The 19,676-nt window shown below is 45.0% G+C and overlaps 2 protein-coding genes across 5 annotated transcripts in view; one reads left to right on the top strand and one right to left on the bottom strand.

Annotated features, from left to right (window-relative positions):
* LOC142592652 (protein NEDD1-like) overlaps positions 1-8,627 on the bottom strand; it is a 137,605-nt gene extending 128,978 nt beyond the window's left edge. Inside the window, exon 1 of one of the 2 annotated variants that reach the window (XM_075704214.1) lies at positions 8,361-8,627. In XM_075704214.1, coding sequence (XP_075560329.1) covers positions 8,361-8,478 — 118 coding nt within the window. In that variant the 5' untranslated portion in view covers positions 8,479-8,627. The remainder of the gene's footprint in view (positions 1-8,360) is intronic. The other variant, XM_075704216.1, reaches the window with a different exon arrangement.
* A 408-nt stretch (positions 8,628-9,035) lies between these two features.
* Positions 9,036-19,676, top strand: part of LOC142592651 (uncharacterized) — an 87,649-nt gene continuing 77,008 nt past the window's right edge. For 2 of the 3 annotated variants that reach the window (XM_075704213.1, XM_075704211.1), the window contains exons 1-3: positions 9,036-9,308; positions 10,146-10,221; positions 10,296-10,408. In XM_075704213.1, the coding sequence (XP_075560328.1) occupies positions 10,156-10,221; positions 10,296-10,408 (179 nt within the window). In that variant the 5' untranslated portion in view covers positions 9,036-9,308; positions 10,146-10,155. The remainder of the gene's footprint in view (positions 9,309-10,145; positions 10,222-10,295; positions 10,409-19,676) is intronic. The other variant, XM_075704212.1, reaches the window with a different exon arrangement.

Below are 19,676 nucleotides of genomic sequence, written 5' to 3'. Positions count from 1 at the left end.
AACAGCCCAGACGATTTACTGATGAGAGATCTACATGGATAAACTTGGGCAGGCATCGCTGGCATTAAAAGGGCCCTGAACCCCTTTTTATCGATGAGCCGAAATGTATTTAAAGAAATGCACCCCATGAAGCCTCAAGAAGTACTTCAATGCATTCGGCAGAAGTGCAGTTATTGGCAATCGAACACCCTCATCACTGTGCTCCTGTTCCTTCTTCAATGCCTTGGAGTGCGAAGGCTACGGCGGAGCGGAGCGTGCCCACAACGCGTTCTAAATGTCATCGTGGCATGCAGTTCAAATTTGCTTTTGTATGTTAATGCAGATGCCAATGCACAACGATTTTGGCGCCTATGAAGCGCCAAGCACTGTTGTCCTAGGCAAGCCACAGTGTGCTTAGCCAGTCAACTCGTGGCAACACACTGCAGCAGCTGCAGCATCTATGCTACGAAGAAGACCACAGCTACACGCAACTGTAGCGTGCACGTGCAGCGTTTGCTTTGTGCAAGACAGGGCTTGAGTGCATGCTCGCACTCATATCCTACAGTCTGACTATGCTACGTGGTGCAGACCGGCTTTATCCTTCGCCAGCTTGACTGACAGATAGTAGCCACATCCAACCTGTACATTTTTGAAGTGCTATCAAGTAGTCCGCCAAGGCATCTAACTAGGACAGGCCAGGAGTGAGCATGCCCTGGAAACTGTGTGGTCTGACCGCAAGTTCTGCTTGGTTAAACACTAGTTGAGCATTCAAAACTAGCCTATATAGCAATGGAGACCTGCCAGCTACAACACCGATAAGCAGAGTGGCTGAAGTTTAATTCCTATGCGGGCAGACAATAGTAGGCTTCTTCCAGAAGTATGTGATTATCAAAATTCGAAAGCACATTCTTGCCTGTGTATTAAACTTCAATAAGTATACACAGTAACACTAGAAAGAAGCGCACTGATCCAAACACCCTTCTCGATTGACGTCAGCTATTGGCCAATAGCAGCCACGTATGGGAATCCACTTTATTACAAAATAAGCGTCCAGAAGAGAACGAGTTGGCTTCTGTTGAAAAGAGCGTTTGAGACAAAGGAGATTTCACGCTCCACTTGCAAGCTCCATGCACCGCATACGACAGGAAACCTTAGCCAAGATGTTCACAGCAAAGCAATGTATGCTATCCGCAGACAGTTTTTCTATACCAAGCCCGAGAGGTTGTTCAGGACTAAATCCATCAAATACTGCGTTGTTTTTAACGTTTTAACGCGATAGAGTTAAAGGCTCCATGTCGTAGAAAATCAGGTGTAGGCATAGTTGTCCTTGAGTAAAAATTTCCATATATATTTAGGTATGTGTATATGCCACACCTTGCTATATGCCTGATACCTTGCCACACCATTCTATCACTAAAGTTGCTCATACCTTGTCTTACATTCTTGACAAAGTTATTCCTCAGAATTTTGAACATGACAGCCCACAAACAAATGTCACGAAGCAAAACGCCACAGTGCTTGCCTTTGTTAAATCTTAGACCTAAATATTAGCATTCGCTGCCAGCACTTCCTGGGGAACATTACGATTACGTAAGCTGCTGTTGCCAGGAGGCGCGAGTAGTAGTCAGGGTTCTTGAACGCTATCGCGTTCCATTTTAATGGCGAAGCTTAAGCGCCCTCCAATCTTTTTTTTTTCTAACCCGTCTCGCAATGCCAATATCTCATACCTTTGCCTTGCCTGAGTTACCATTGCGCTATAAATGTGCCTGTCTGTTTGATAAAATACCATTATAATGCCATTATGAAGGAGTCTCTTTAGCCCCATCTACATCTCCTCCAACCCTGATCGCACATTTAAGATCAGAATACCATCATGCTGAACTAACTTGTGTAATGGCTGTATTCCAGAAAACAGCATGCAGTGGAACTAGCGTTGCCATCACTGACAGCAAGCAGTTCAAGAATGCTGTACACGGTACCTACTGTTCAGTAACCTTTTTTTCTTTATTATGTTTCACTGTATAATGCTCCTTCTACTCCTTCCTGTAATGTCGTGAGGTGTTGGAAGCATTCGCGCTAAATAAGTAATAGGCAAATCATAGCACATTAGACAAGGGACAACCGCAAGAACAAGACAAACAGGGTGCCACTCGTTTCTGCAGTTGTCACCTACCTAATGCACTGTGACTTACCTGTTATGCAAGATTAGTTTTAGTGATCTACATGGAGCTGTCTTGTGCCAACCATGATACAGAGGGTGGTCAGGACAGCTCCATGCTCCAAAGATGTGTATAGAGCAGTTCCACAAGTGTTTTTGTGTGGCAGCAGCATCATGTGGTGATGCGGTTGACACGAAATGTATCAAGAACAGCCCACAATACAGGCTGAAGAAGCCATATGGTCACACCAATGGAATGTGCAACCAGACACTACACTCGGACAGCATTAGAAAGTATACAAGTACTAAGCTTGGACGTAAGTCAAGCACTCAAAACGACTCAGATTTAGCAAAGAAGGCGCACGAGATATGGTAAGGCGTTTGCAAAATCTTGGATAGACTTCGGGCAATGGCAAACCAGATGCTTACGAGTGCTGAAGGGTGCAAGAGCTCCCTTAAAGAACTTCTTTGCTGCCTTTGACATCTACTATGCCTCCATCCAGAACATGATTTATGGCCTGCAGCCTCTTCACGCAATCGCAGTCCTTCCTCGTGTATGCAGCCACACTGGGGCAGTCTGCCGTCACAGTCCCAACCCCACCCGACAGTTTCCCAACGAGCTTTCACAAGAATGTGACACTCCACCTACAGAACTTATATACCATAGGTGCTCCTTCAGACCGTGCTTGTGAAACTTGTAACAGCACATATCACACTTGGTCACATCCTCTATAGACTTTCCTCTAAAATAAAGTACGTACATTGTGAGCCTCGAGGAATGAGCATAAAGCCTGTCACAACTGCCCAACTTTATCAGAGTTGATAAAACTTTGATAAAAGGCACAGTAGCGAGATACCGCACATACAGCCTGGAGACTATGTCCTTGTAAGGAAAGGAGGTGTGCCTTCAAATTTAAAATTCTGCGGACCATTTCAAGTTATTAAGACTGCATGCCTGCATTCCTAACTAGAACGGCAACAGAAATGACATAATCTAAGTGAGATGGGTGTCGTCCACCATTTTATTCCAACTTCTTCCTTTTCACTTCTCCCCTAGCATCTTTCTTTGTCTTCTGTCATGCGTCCAGCGCAGACCGCTTCACTCTTCCGGATTTCTTTTAATTACACCTCCTGGGGTAATACTTGAATATGTTTCCAATAGCGGCGCACTCCGTTTGGTCCGAGGCTCTGGCATACCAGACATTCTTCAATATTCCATGCTGGCATGCAGTCTTAATAACTTGAAATGGTCTGCAAAATGATGAATTTGAATGCACAGCTCCTTTCCTTACAAGGACATAGTCTCCAGGCTGTATGTCCGGTATCTCGCTACTGTGCCTTTTATCAAAGTTTCGCTTCATGCAGCGCTTGTAGACCTGTTCTTTGACAGTTTTCCTTACTTCGGCGAGTTCGGGGTTCTCTAGGAGACCTAGCTCACAATCTGCAGGAAAGATGGGCGCTGTACCCGTAAGTTACAAAATGGGGGCTGCAGCCTAAAGCCGTGGTGTATGATCTGTTGTGATGTTTCACAGCGGCCTTGAGACAGCACTTCCAGATACCGGCAAAGTCTGGATACATCTTCAGATACTGCATGATGTCTCGTATGGCACGTTCCGCTAGGCCATTAGCTGCCGGGTGGTATGGAGAAGAATACTTTATCATTATGCCGTGCTCCTGTGCCCACTTCGATAATTTGGCATTCCGGAAAGCCAGCCCGTTGTCGCAGACGAGCGTCTTTGTGTGTTTAAAACATTCAGGTGCGAGGAGATCTATTAAGCTGCTTGCGTCTTCTTTGCCAGCTTTAGCCGCAATCGTCCTTGTGCACTCATCTATGGAGAGTAAGAAAGCTTGCGTTCGCTTGACTCCTTCCTCCTTTTTGAGCTCCGCGAAGTCCAACTGAATTGCTTTGAACAGGACGCTTGAATATTCAGGGTTTGTCATAACGTCTGTCGATTGCTTGAATTTAACTTTGTTCACCTGGCAGAGGTGGCATGTGCAGATGTAATGGCTGATGTCGTTTTTCATGCCCGGCCATGTGAATCTCATGAGCAATTTCTTATAAGTGCGCCAGAAGCCATCATGTCCACCCGATCCAGGGGTGTCGTGGTACAGATGAAGAATCCTTGGAATCATAGTTGGTTGTACGCGATACTTTCCATTAATAAACTGGAGCTCTTCTGTACCTTCTCATAGCTTAATATGATTGTCTCTGGATTATTGCTTGATTGCTGTACAAGTCTTCTTGATAGTGCGTCAGCGTCAGTGAGGAGTGGGCCAGGACGGTGCGAAATTACGAAATCAAATTGTTGCAGATAGTTCACCCATCTAGCAATGCGACCTCTTGGCTGGGCCATGCTCAGAAGTTGAGTCAGTGCTTGATGGTCCGTGAAAAGTATGAATTTGGCACCTTCCAGGTAAGTACGAAAGTACAGCACAGCTTTTAAGACGGCCAGAGCTTCCTTTTCTGTGGTAGAGTAATTTATTTCAACGGGTTTCAGGGTATAGCTGTAGTACCCCACAACGTAGTGTGTGGTCTGATCAGCTTGTTTGGATGGCTTCTGGTATAGAACTGCACAGGTAGCATAATGTGATGCGTCCGTGTTCAGCACGAAAGGCAGAGAAAAATCCGGTATTCGCAAGATGGGGTCCGACCATATTAGTTTTACAAGCTCACGACAGACAGCTTCACACTTCTCGTCCCAATGAAAAGGCAAGTCTTTGAGTTAAACGTGTGAGGCACCTTGTTCTTAGTGCGTAGTCTTTGATAAACGCCCGGAAGTGTCCTGCAAGGCCAAAAAAACGCGCAGGGAGTGCACATCATAAGGCTTTACCAGCTTGGAGATTCTCTCTACCAATTCTTGCTTAGTGCTTTTAGTCTGTCCATCAAACACCCTGCCAAGAAATACTACGGTATCTTGAAAGAACGCATTTTTCTTGAAGTTGACTGAGTTGGGCAAATCTGAGGGCATGAAGAACTTTTGAAAGATGACTACGGTGTTCTTTGTCTTTGAGTAGATGATGATGTTGTCGATGTACACATTGCGAAATATGCCCAGGTAAGGTTTCAGAATGTCCGTCATAATCTTCTGAAACCACGCAGGGGAGTTTTTCCAACCAAATGGTAGGCGGTTGTACTCAAACAAGTCAAATGGGGTTATGAACGCGGTGTACTTCTTCGTTTCTTCACTTAGTGGAATCTGCCACAAGCCCTTGCAGAGATCTATTCGGGAAAAACAATGGCAACCACCAGTTTCGTCAATGATGTCGTCGATTCTCGGCATTGGATAAGGTGTCAATTCAGTTTGACGATTGAGAGCCTGGTAGTCTGCAGAGGCGGAATGTCCCGTATTCTTTAGGTGCAATAGTTATAGGAGAAGCAAATAGGGATACAGAAGGCCGGATGATAGCTGCGTCTAACATTTCTTGCAACTCTTTTTCAGCCACACTTTATCTCTGGACATATTACAGGGGGTTCTACAAACCACTGTTTTATCTGCGAGCTCGAAAGGAACGACATGCGATTTCATTGCTGGAGGGTAGCTTCCCATGCATATAAGCTCTGGGTACTTAGTCTTGATGTCTTGCTGGTGAAAAATTAGCCTTGATAGACTAGGTTCTTCACCAGGATCTTCTGTTCTTATCGTGTCTTCGGTCATTACCTTGTCATCCTAATAGAGGTTTATGTTAAGTTCATGTCTGGACGGGACAAAAGAAAATCGTAGGTGACATTGGGAATTGTCAATACGTCACTGGTAATAGCATTTTCTAGAAATTCAATAGCCAGGGTTACCCATTCGCTACGCATGGTCACTGACCCATCGTAGGCTTGGACACGCAATGTTCTACCAGCGTGCAAACGACTGGCATCCACTCAAGTCTTGTTGATAATTGATACCGAAGCTCCACTGTCGAGAGCCTTCACTTCAATGCCATCTACCTTAATGGGGGCGTACAATAAGCTTGACGACCCCAAATACACTGTCTCACTGAAGCTCTTTTTCTGGGGCTTGTGATGCACGGTAGACAGATTATGTGGAAGTAGGTTGCCATGAACTGCGGTAATTGGTTCTTCACCATCCTCCCAGTCATGATTTACGCTTCCCAGAGATTTGTTTATGAAGCTGTGTTCAGATTCAGTTGACGGCAACGACTCTAGATGCTCACTCAGCTTACGAGAACCAAGTTGCTCTGTTCTACCATCTGGCTGTCTTCTCAATGTAATTCTTGGCACTGAGGTCTGTAGAAAGTTCAGAAGGTCATCAAACGTTCTTGGACCTTTGAGCTGGACATGACTACGGATCTCGATACACAACCCTTGCGTTATCAAAGCTACAACAGCAGAAGATGACAGCTTCGGTTTTGCAGAATACAATAGGCGACGCTTCTCAAGACAGTACTCAAGCAGAGAGCCACCTGTATAACTGAACCGTAGTGCTGCATCCCATCTGTCTACTGCATTGCCTTCGAAAGCCACTAAAAGGTTGCTTTTCCACAGTTCCCAACATTTTGTTCCATGATCCACGAGTTGCACGTCATACTATTTTCTGGCTATACCGCCCAAATAGCGGCGCATATTCAAAATCTTTGTGTCGTCGGAGTGCCACATATTCTTGTCACAGGCGCACTCGAAAAACCACAGCCAGTAGTGTGCACTTTGCGAGTTTCCTTCAAAAACATCTGTTTCAACAATGCTTCGTGCTGACTACTCTCGACTAAGCGCTTGGACGAAAGTTCTCATTATTTCGATCTGTTGTATAATGTTCCTTTGCCGTTCCATAACACTCAAGTCAAGGCTCACCTTCCCGGCAGGCGTTTCCTCTTTGAGGGTGCCATGTCGTATGGGTTCCAGAACAAGTTCACTCAGTGTCTGCAGTTGTAGGTTCACTGTCACCGATCCTGTTTGCATGAGGGCTTGGCGGCTGATTGCAGCTTGTTGCAGCACCACGTTGATCAGCGCGGTAGAACTAACTTCAAGAGGAAGGTCCGTCGCTGGCTCACCGTGCACTTGGTATCGGGTGAACACAACAGACTCCGATGACGCCTGGTCGACGAAAAACATCACCCGCATGGCTGGTCTTCAAAAACTGTCGGCTGCGCCAAAATGTAGCGTTCCTAACTAGAACGGCAACAGAAATGACAATCTAAGTGAGACGGGTGTCGTCCGCCATTTTCTTCCTTCTCACTTCTACCCTAGCCCCTTTCTTCGTCTTCTGTCATGCGTCCAGCGCAGACCGCTTCAAATAATACATACCATTCCATACAACTGGGATCTGCATCCGTCTGCAAAGGCTTATTTTTTTTTTTTTCCCCTTTGGCACGTAAATGCTTTAATGTTGCTTCATCCACCAGCAACTAAAAAGACCATAAGGCCACCAACATTAGTCGCAGACAAAGGCTCATTGTATTCGTGGTCAAACGTCAAGTGCACTGTCTTGCACAGTCACATCGCTGTAGTGGCTGCAACTGAAGTGTTGGAGAGCAGTGTGCGCAGTCATACAACATTTATCAGAAGGAAAAGAAGACTGAGCTCGAACCAAATAACTTTTTCCCCAAAAATGCCAGCAAAAGTAAACAAAAAATCTAGGTGGAAATTCAAGAAGTGTTGGGGCGTGGTAGAACTAGCCTAAGCTCGCCCGCAAGAAACACCGCATCGCTGCCGCGACTCGAATGCAACCTCCACAGAAGAAAAGGCTAAAAAAAAGAATACATGACTATTAAGGGGGAGGGGGATGCGTGAGGGAATTAAGACTTTTGCAGATTTGCCCCCCCCCCCCCCAGTCCGAGGAACCCGTACAACAAAGACAGCGAAGGGAGCCGTCCCACCCTTCTGAAGTCTATGTCTTGCGCCATTGCCAGAAATCTACCCGAAATTATGCAAACGCTTCGCTGTAACCGATGCAATTCCTTTCTAAAGTTTCATTATAACTGAGCTCAGAAGTTCTATACACTCCATTATAGAACACGCACGTTCCTGCGCTACCGAGACCGGTGTCCTGCTGCTTGGCATTCGATAGTGACAACGCAGACGCATGCGACTGCCCTTAAACCGAAAACGCTGAACCTCACGCGTAGAGTATCTGGTTGCCTTACGCCAACAAACACGAGAACGGGAAAACAAAATTATCTAGAAAGCAAGCGCATCCCAGGAGAAAATCTTGTCCAAAATTTCTCTTACGAGAGCAGGGAACCCCAAGGACGCGTTTTCAAAACCTGCAGTACGAACCGTCAGCTGACCACGAGACGCTCGAAACCGTCCGAGACTTGTCAACGTCGAAACGCAAGCACGGTTGCAGCGTCGAGCAGGACCAAAGCAGGACGTCTTCACCGGCAGTGGCGAACATCGTGGCAAAGCGAAGGCGGTAGAGCAAACATATACTCCCGTGCTTTAAGTACCACGTTCAGCCCCGTTCCACGTTAGCGTCGAACTGCTAACAAACCGAGCAGCCGCGCGCAAATCTTCGTCATGCACAAAATGCGCGCGCCTACGCAACTGTATTCATGCGCGTCGGTACTGCATGATGAGTTTTCTTTGGTCCTTTCTTTCTACAAACTTGTACAAAAACTAATCAAATGCATTATTTTACCTTTTTTAAAGGCTAATGCACTAGTAATAAGGGCTGTAAAAGGTGTAACAAATTCCACTACACTGAACATTTTCTCTGCGCGTAGGATAAATAACGGCACTGAGTACAGCACTTTTTATATAAAAATATTTCAAATTTAGCATAACAAAGTAATATTTCAAATATAATTTTCTGTAGAACAAGAATTAGCTAAAAGCTTTCTTTTAAGCTTACTAAATACGTGTTTTATGTGAGGTAGTAAGCGTATTGTTGCTGGCGCCACAAGAAGAGTGTTCAAAGAAAACCAGAGTTTAGGCATTTCTGTGTCAGCCCCTCCTTTTTGAGCAACGCGAATGCGCAACTGCCGCCCGTTAGTTTTGGCGTCCAAACTTGCTACGTTTCCTACAATGGAAATGTGTTGACATCGTCGTAGAGTCGAAAAATTTTTGAGTTCCGTGGTGTCAAGGTATCGACGGTTTCGCGCACCGTGTCCACCGAAATCGGAGCCGAGGAGGAGACAAAGCGCCATCGACGTTCTCTGGACGCAGCGGTAACGGCGCGCGCTCGCGCTACGAGGGACCGGCAGCGCGTGCCCGAGCAGCCTCACCGTGAGTTGTCGGGCGCGCGGGGCCAGCGAATCGGTGGCGGCGCTTCGTCCGTTGTGTGTGACCAAGCGCGCGCACCCGACTCGATGGTCGCTGCCGCCGTCGTTTTTTTGTCGTTGCGCGCGTCCCGGAGTTTGTGTTCGCCTCGCACCTAGGGACGAAAAAAGAAGAGCCAGCGAGTGCTGACGCTCCGACAAATAAAGATGTCGTGTGTCGGGAACGCGCGCCAGAGCAAACGCAGCGACGCGCCAAACTGCTGCCTCGCGATGCCGCGACTACGAGCGTGGGCCATTCCGCGCGCGTCGCGTTTTGTACAGCGTCGCCAGTGGACGTGTCGGGAAAAGTGCTCCGTTTCAGTTCTCGTGTACGATCTTTGCTCAGGGATCGGCACTATCTCGCTCTTTTTCTGTCGCCTGGGCGCACCTTCTCGATGTGGCGCGCTGGCCAACTGCCGCGGAGTTTGACCTTCGACGCGGCTAGAAATCGCGACGCACGTAGAAACAGTATGCTTTCACAGCTTCGCTTTCGCCTAATATCGACCCCTAGCGACTGGAGACAGCGTGTGTTCAAATATTTAGTTACGTACTGTGTCCCATTCGTTCTACATGCGTGACTTCGCATGTTTGGCGAATCGAGTGTCTCACAAAATTTCGGCTACTATCGCTTCACAAGCGAAATAAGGCTCAAACGCCACCGCGTCTCGTTGTCGATGAATCTGACATGTTTGTTGTTATGTAAGCAACGAAAACCGCGTGTTATGGGCATTTGTTTTTTTGAACAAGCCTCCTTTGCAGTGACCAAGTTGCAGACACTGACGTTGTCATCCCTTTTTACCCATAGAACCTGAGTCATGGCAGGCGGTGACGGCAAAGATGTACCAGAGCCCACGACTACTGCACCTGTTTTCACAACTGAGGTGGGTGTTGTGTCATCTTCACTGCTTGTAGCCCACTCATGCGCCAAACTAATGTTTTGCTCTCTTCCAAGCAGCTGGACAGCCCGGCCTTGTTCGACGACCCAAACCTTCCCGAGGGCTGGTACCGCAAGGTCTGCCAGCGGCAGAGCGGACGCTCGGCGGGCAAGTTCGATGTCTACATATACAAGTGAGTCGGGGGAAACGATATCTCCTTTTGCAAGCTTTCGTGATTTCAAGACTGCGCAGGTCGCTTCATTTGAGAAACAGCTGTTGTCAAAACAAGGGCAAGAATTGGACATGGATGGATTCTGAGGTGCACACGGGACACATAAGCACTGTGCAACACACAGGCTAGCTGCGTCCTCTCTTCATTGCTACCACTTATTAACAATTACACATTTATTAACCAAAAAAAAGAAGAGAGAGAAAGCTACAGCTCAACATGTGCATCCCCAGAGGTTTCAGAAGCTACAGTGGAGCTAGTTGGGCTTCTTACAGGCCACATTGCGGAAGCTGCACAAGCAGTGTGGTTGCATAACTCTCACTCTATGCATCAGAGTGCAGTTTTCCTCTTTTTATATGTGCGATGCTTTCCAAGGAAGAAGTATTCCATACATTACAACTACAATGTGTTGACGCAAGGGTACATCAAATTGCATATTTTTTGTGCACCTTAGTTCTTTTAGTATGGGACATACTGTGCTTTCGTTGTGAACCCAAGTCGTGCAACTGTAGTCACAGAAATGTGTTGCTCCACTCGTCTGGTATTCAGAGGGTTTAAATCCGCGACGCCTTCTGTGTAAGAAGTGTATTATTTTTCAACGTAAATGTATGAGACTTCACCTTTATATCGAATTACATAATGTGTCCCACATTTTTCTTTCATTTGTAATGCAGTATTTTTGGTAGCAAATGCAACAAGTGAGAGCCTTTTTAGCATTGCCACCTACTTATGAAACAGCATATATACTTAAGTCATCTAGACATCAGGGCCTACATCCCATACCATTGCACATGCCTTGAAGCTCTTGAGGAGCTTACGCTCGTGCGACGCGGGCAGAAGAAATGATATGAATTGGTTAATTGGTTTTGCTCGGGGCCACACATGCATACTTGATGGCATTGAATCTTATTGCCGTTTACGTACTGCGCTGTGGCTACTCATTCAACTGTTGAACATGTACTCTTCCTCCGAATGTTTGCAGTTAAAACTGCACATGAACACATTTCTTAAGTGAACCTGTTCTGCATAGAGTATGCCTGCTGATGCTTTTAGTTAACATTTATTTGCTAAATACATATATTGCCTTGATAATATTATGATTGGCATACAAAATTTGTTCACTGCAGCTATCATTATGCTGTTTATTGTCATTAAACATGCACTTGTGGCAGCAGCTATAGATACGGTGGTATTATCTTCACCCACACAGCATGCATATTCTTTAAAAGACATCAAGCAAGTTTGCACATTCTGAGTGAAAAATGAATTAATGGATGAGTGCTTTATTTGACCCAGTCAATTAGGGAACGAACTTCAAACAAAAGCAGCAAAAAAGTAGCTTGAGGACATCTGGTGCCCAGAAACGAAGTACAGGTGTATATTGTACAGGGGCAGCATGTTGGCACAATTTATGCCAGCAGTCAGTGGTGAAATAACATTTCAAAAGGACACAAGATGTAGCATGAAGTATTGAAGAATAGATCTTCAACGAAATGCAATGAAATTGTACATAAGAAAAAGGAAAATAAGAAGTGCGTAGTCTCAGTCAAGGCCAGATTTTACCTCTGAACACCTCATGGCGAGCTGTAAGGATGCAAGGACATGCCTGCCAACTCTTCCGAATTTCCCGTAAAATGTACAAATTTGGACCAGTCTTACGATGTTACGAATGTCGAATCAATTTTTATGGAAAAGTTGGTCTTTATGACTTTTATGGCCCATGTTGCCAGACTAGATTAGCGTTTTCGTAAGACAAAAAAAAATTATAAAGAGGGATTTCATTTTATTATTTATTGTCAATTGCCAAGCACTTAGAATAAAAAAATTTCGTATGTGTTGACAAACAATTTATACTCATTTTGTATGCTCTGTCGGAAGTTGGGGTGAAATCACTCCTCGTGATGCCTGGCCATCGCACCTCGCACATTCGCCACTTCCGGCAGCTAAGTTCACCAGCCAATCATTTTTTGGTCGATCCAGGTTGACGGCAAGCATCAAATTTTTTTATGTCAGTGTTTCATTGTGGTTTCGGCTCCCAGTGGTGGCAAGTTGTTCTTTTGTTTACTGTAATTTCCTTTATCTTATCATTTTGCACCTCAAGTAAAAACTACAAATAATTTCCTCTGTGCTTTCCTTGGCTTCGTGTGGTTGTATCTAATTCAGGTAGCTGATATTCTAGCCGGTCATGATTCATGTCTTGCATTAAAAGACATGTTTTTTGCCGCAATTGAACACTCACAAAAGGAAGACACATAAAGACAACACAGGCAACATATGTCTGTTGCAACATATGTCTTGCATTGTGTGTTAGGCAGCAAATCATTCTTCTTTATTTCCCAGAAAGAAAATAATGAAAAGAACAACAAAGATAATGGGACGAAAGTGTGATTATTGCATTGCTGTATTCTAGCTTCAGGTTTCATTTGATTCCCCTGCACATTCTGCAATAGTTCGAGTGGCGCTGCACTTTATTCATTTCACCAGTTCAGCATGGCTGCATTTGCTCATCACCATTAGATTCACATAGCACAGGCTTTGTACAGGACGAGTTCACAACATTCCCTGCACTTGCCAGAGAGGTAGTGTAATGTTCATACAGTTTATAGAGTTTCCAACAAAAATCACCAGAGGGAACTCTGGCATTAGTCGCTCAGGGAGCTGCAGATGTGGCTGTTGAGCCATCATAGGAACAATGGTTAGTATGTGGATTTTCTTAAGGGGCCCCTCACCAGGCCCTATAGCAAGTTTTGGTTATATGCTGGAAGTTGTTACGTGTCCTCTAAGGGGCGTTCTGCCACAAAAATTTTTTCAAATCGGCTCTCTAATAGCTGAGTTAAAAACATTTCAATGCCTCGAAATCATGGTTTCAGAGGACGAGGTCCACTGCATAGCGCGACACTCTCTCCACTCGCCCCGTCTAGCCTCCGCAAGCTAAATTCCTTTCCCTGCGTTCTCCCATACTAGACCTTGAGGATAGCATGATGCACATGTCACGGGCCCCGCCTTTTTTATTTTTTTCTTCTTTCGTTCTTTTTTTTGTCTTTGTTCTTTTTTCGGAGCTGCTCATTTCCACCAACACATTGTGCGTGAGCTGTTGTGATGTCACGTTTCGCGCAGCGCACGATTTTGCGCGCTGTGCACAAGGATACATGACTAGCGGTATACTTCAGTGCTGCATGAATAATGATGCAGAACAAGCGGATCGTAGAGCATGATCACGTGCTGTAACACGGTAGAAAAGGGCCTAGTTCCGGTACCTGTGCACGTGACTGCACGACCGTGGGAACAAGCAGACGAAGGGGAAGTACATCTCTCTTGCTTCGGTGCAAAGTGAAACAAAAGACACGCAGACATTCCGTTTGTGACTTTGGCAATGATTGAATAAGAATCTAGGTATATATATATTAATGTTCTTTCTGAATAAAATCAGTCGCGAGTTTGCGCCCGTCCATGTCCTTACTCGTCCGTGTCTTTTTTAGCGCAATTCCCTTCTTTTAGCAAATTGTTCATTCTCAAACGTTTGTTGTGTACACAACAATTGGTAGTAATTCCGCACGTGCGCTTAGTATTACTGCCTCCTGCGTTTAGAATTATACAATAGCTTCAAATTTTAGGCGGATAACAGCAGATAGAGCACAGTGAATAAAGCCGCGAGCATGAAGATGAGACAAACTCGCGTGCTAACCATCATTGACACGCTTGCTGAACAATTGTAGTGCCAGAGTTCTCTCTGGTAATTTTAGCCGGGAACACTGTGCGGACGGTGCCCTGCCTGTTCAGCATGAGCAAGACCTGGCACTGAACTAGTGGAAACTGGTTAATCAAGTGCAGGGCAAATCTAACGGACCAATAATGAGGTGAAATTGGAAGAAATGTATAACAGACATACTACAGATAACCCGTGATCTATCGAAGTGACAGATCAGCATGGTAAGCAGATACTCACTCAAACTTGCCCACCAATACTTTAGCAGGCAATGTACTCACTCATGCTCATGTTCATCAGCACTCAATTGCATTCATAGCTGCTTCTATTCACACTGTACTGGAACCCACTTACGCTCATACAGTATTTGCGTCAACACCCTCTGCACACATGCGTCCAACCTAACTCACTGTCACTGACTTCTGATTAATTTGTTGAATTGGCACGGAAAATGACGGCAAAGCAAAATGAAGACACAGGACGAACGCTGTCTAACAACTGCAGTTCATAAAAAACAAAACACAAAAGAAGCAAGACACCATCTGCTTGTGCTAGTCATTAGGAGGTCACATGGAATAAATCGCCCAGCTTGCCACTTTACTGACTTTTGTTCGTACTCACGTTAATGGGCACTCACTTCCTTTCACACTGGGCTCAACTTGAACCCTCTGTCACTCGCTGATGCTGCATCTCACATCTATCAGATGAGTGTGGAGCGAGTGTGACTAAGCCAACCTATGATTGGAGTTGCAGAGTGGTGTGCCAGCTGAGGACAATAGATGATTATCTGGTGTGATGAGGCTAGGAAATTTGCAGGCGTGGGATGGAGTCAGCTAAAGCAAGACGGGGGTAATTGAAGATTGGTGGGAAGCGAGGCCTACAATATTGATCGCCAACTGTGTGACATCAACTGATCTCATGACAGCAATAGCAAAAAAGAGCAGACACACACCCAGTAAAACCTCATTAATTTGGATTTCGTTGGACTGAAAAAATGTCCGAATTAAAAGGGGATGTGGCAATGAAAACTTTTTTTTGTTATTTATTGGAATAAATTGATAAAATTTGGCATGCAGGTGTGACTTGTTATGCTGATATCATAACTGAAATCATATATTTATTATTGCTTGACATAGTCTGTTAATTCTTGCTATTGCTTCTTGTTCTTGAAGCGCATCTCAAACACCATGTGGCAAAGATTGAATGTCGATAAGCTTAAACACTACCTCAGCATTCTACTGAAAAAGAAGAAAAGTTTCAGAACACTGAGCCCAGCCTCAACATCAGCTTCACTACGCGGCTGCAGCAGGCACTGTTGACATTGTCAGCGTTACTCTCATCACTGCACAACACGAACCAAATGGAAATGGATGGCTTCACAGATAGAGGGAGGGATTGTTGGCTACTAAAAGGCTATCCGTCTGCTGAATTTATTGTGCTTTCAAGCTTTTAAACTGCTATGTGCATGAAAAGGCACTGGTAGCGGTATGGGGGGGTCGATTAAACCCAAGCAGCATGCTTTTGCATTCGACCCAGATAAGCTTTCCTTCCATAGCCAATGCATCGGTTCTCGCCTGAACTTTCCAGTTTGTTCAAATTAACTGAGGTTTAATCAACAGTAGTTGACTGTATTAAATTATTTAGGATGCTCTGAGGCTTGCCAGTAAGTAGGTCGCGGACTACCACTTGACGCAACAAAACCAACGAAGAGTATAAAATATGACGTCAGTACTTAATACAGCCAGTTCAGAACACGCGCAAAGTGTGGTTTGGCTTCAAACGTGGAAAGGGAGGCTATTCATATTACCGTAGCTCGTGGTAGTTTAATGGTACCAGACACCACTGACGCGCACGCAATATGAACATGCCACAGAAAGCTGAGTCCACTCATCACTCGATAAGCAAAAACGAGAGCGGGTGTCCCTGCATTTCCAAGAGAAGTGAATGATTTGAAGGACCAATTCGGCAGCTTTCGGCAACTTGGTCATTTTTTGGCCATCAACCACCTCACGCTCGAGTTGTTTGAAATACCACATGACTACCACCTCTGCTTCTGGGGACACAGTAAGCCTACTTTTTTTTATGTCCGATGATGCACCGCTCTTGGTGCGCGTTTTGAGTGGGTAGCAGAGAAGGTGCTGCATTTATTTGTGACGCTCTTGAGGAATTAAGGCTTTTTTCTTTAACTATGGAGTCAACTACCTGAAGAAGCAGAAAAAATGCGACAGACCAAATTTTCTGGTCAGTACTCTTTTTATATATATATATATATATATGCGGGATCTGTCAATGAAGAATCGGAAAAAGCAGCAGAGTAAAGTTAAGGAGGTTATTTTTCTGATGCCACTTTATGTGGAATGGCAGACATTCTAAATTGTATGATAATTACTGATTATGCACTGAAGGTGATCAATGTCATGCTTGTAAGGTTAGAAAACGACAATGACTGCTTTATGGGATGCACTCTCACTCATATGCTCATGCATAGTTTTGGCTGCCTTGCTTAGGCACTCCGCTGTTAATTGTGTTTAGTCCGAGCAATCAAGTAATTAAGGCAATTACAATTAGTGTATATGTGGGCTTTTCTTCACTGCACTGCAACTCCATGACCAGATGCTGCGATCACCTTTCTTTAACAAATAATTTTAGGGAGTATACATATAATTATGTGTACACAACATCTGGCATTGTATCGAAGTGTTGTTGCCACCTAAATGCACCAGCCTCTCCTATTACACATTGCAAAAAAAAAAGAAAAGAAATTTTTTCAGAGAAATTCCAACTGCTCGAACAGAACCATAGAGGAAACAACTTTAAGGAGAGCTGCAGATGTTAGCCTGGTGAAATGTTGTGCATTCCAAATTCATGATACTTGAGGAATGCACAGCTTGTGGCTGCGTCACTCGAGTCTACTCACCCGAGTGCACATCATCGTCCACAGAGCTCGGGAACGAAACAAGAGTACATTAAATTAAAGTTGGGCATGCCTTCCTGCAGAGTAAGCACACACACTTTAAAACAAGAGTGCTTGCATTATATTGCTTGCTTTTCCCACTCTTCTACAATTCAGAAACCCATTTAGTGCCTGAAGCTAACAAAAGTAACATATTAGACCACGAAACATAGAGCAAGACAGCTTTGTAGGGCAGCAATCTTCCCGCCTTAAGGGAAGGCCATTATTGTTAGTACAGTCGAACCTGCTTATAATGATTCCAGATATGACAATCTATTGGTTATAACAACCACATTTCAGTGTATTTACGATTTTCTGACCCTGCCTATCGAAACTGCTTCCATATAATTTTTTTTTTTTTTAAATCACCCTATTGTTAAAGTGAATGCTTCGAACACGGTCACAGTAAAAAGAGCGTGGGCGCGAAGTACCAGAGCACAATGCACGACCAAGAGTGGCGTGCCGCAGCGCGTGTTCCACTCCAGTGTAACTGCGATGATGATACAGCCGTCAGAATGAGCAAGCGACTGGCACGCATGAATTTCGGAAGCCGCGAAAAAAGGTCACACACTTCCAATGCGCGAAGGAGGCATACAGCATGAGCAGCATGGTGCAAAGCATGCACAGGTGCGTGTGCTGGTGCAATACATCACTATGGCTGTACTCTCGTCTTACGCTTTTGTTCATGAGGTAAAGTGTGCATTACGCCTATTTCAACAATTTGGAAAGACCATGTGTTTTTCCGCCATGGGAACAATGGCCGCTCAAGTGTTACTGTTACTGTCGATATTCCTGCTGTCCAAACTGGTGAGAACACTGTGCCATGCACTCCCACCACACAGTAGCAAAAGATTGGCAGTTACTAAGCCATTATCAGATCACGGTTTGGCGGTGCTTCGTTTTCACGTTGCCGATTGCTGATAACATTTTCATGTTGCTGACTGCTGATAATAGTTTGTGGGGACGTTCTATCTTTCAAACATGGCATTTGATTTGCCCGAAGCGACCAAGATAACATAAGGTTACTGCTCTTGCGTGGCTGACATGCAGTTGTAATGCCGAGACCATGACGTCCGAGACCTTCGCAGAATGGCGGCGTGCCGCAGTAGTTTCCAAAGTTTATGCTTCCGGCCAACTGGAATGCTTCGCTCTCTTGTGCAGAATACAGTCATGTCCTGTCGGTAGCAAACATATCGCAAGCTCTCGAATAAAAAATGACGGCAGCACCTGCAGTTTCGAAATGACAGGTGATCGGAACTGGGTGCTGTTTTGAAAGAGCTGTACAACGACGCATTTTGTTCTTTAGAAGGACATTTCCAATGGAAATTTACAGCTAGGTACAGGAAGGTACCGAGAACGAAAATGACACTGAGAATCTGGTTTTCTTGCCAAAGTGCTGCCTAATTGTAACTGCCGGTGACAGCTTTAGTGCGGTTTATTTTTTAGCGTCTTTTAGGGTGAATCCATGTGTAAAGAATTACTGATATACCAACCACTTTTTACAGAACTATCAATGTTGTTGTAAATGGGTTCAACTGTGGCTAATTATGATTGGTTGTTATTTCAACTACAGCCCCTGAATAGCAACACCTTACTGCATTGTAGGGTAAAAAAAGCTATTCTTAGGGCTGATTGGTTGTCCTCTATTTTTCCATTATATAGATTGATTGAATTCCTTTATGCAAACAGGTGGCACTAAAACACTTCTGCGCATCTGTTGTTTATATCAGTCGTGTAAATCGCAGTCCCTGCCCTTCGTACATTGCAACTGTGCAGTCGCCCAAAGAGTTGTGGGAATTGTAGGGCCCATGTGATCACGTAAGCCAAAAGTTCGTTTGTGGCCTGAAAGAAACATGTCCGGAGTGAACTTCTTTGTCAGGCATGTCACAAGGGGAATGCTGTCTTGGTTATCAGATTCAGTCAGCCATGAGCCTATGTCCTCTTCTTGGCGGCAAGGGTTAACCTTGTGTGGCTATCCTGCCTTGGGTACACCATATTTGGTTATAGTGATGGCGTATGACTGGCGTCGTGCAGACTTGTATGCAAGCTCTGCCGTGTCCCCTCGTTAGGCTTCCATGGTGGGCGGTCAGCGCTGTTGCCGAATTTTTTTTTCGTATTTTCATGGAAACTTCTTTCCTCCCACTTCCTGATCGCCCTCAGAAACAAGGGCGCACCGAAGATTTATTCCAGTTTTTCGGACGCCAAATCCAAAACTTCCCCCGCTTTCACGTTATTCAATCTGAAAAGACAGACAAACCAGTGCGAACCATTTCACCGTTCCTTGTGTCAAAGTCCTTGACTGATGTTCTTGGTCCAGGTTACAAGGCGTCGAAGATGGCAAGTGGTGACCTCCTCTTGGAGCTCCGCGACCAGAAGCAATATGACAAACTACCGAAGCTAGTGTCATTCGGGGAGACCCACATAACAGTAACCCCGCACCGTACAATGAACACCACCCGCGGTGTTGTGTCGGATGATGATTTGCTTGAGCTGACTGAAGCGGAACTCCTGGAGGGCTTCAGCGAACAAAATGTGATCAATGTCAGAAGAATTAAAATGAGGCGAGATGGTAA

Source organism: Dermacentor variabilis, chromosome 9, assembly GCF_050947875.1.
Source record: "Dermacentor variabilis isolate Ectoservices chromosome 9, ASM5094787v1, whole genome shotgun sequence".
Lineage (NCBI taxonomy): Eukaryota > Metazoa > Arthropoda > Arachnida > Ixodida > Ixodidae > Dermacentor > Dermacentor variabilis.
Note: the sequence above shows the minus strand (reverse complement) of the source record. Positions and strands in the feature narration are given on the sequence as shown.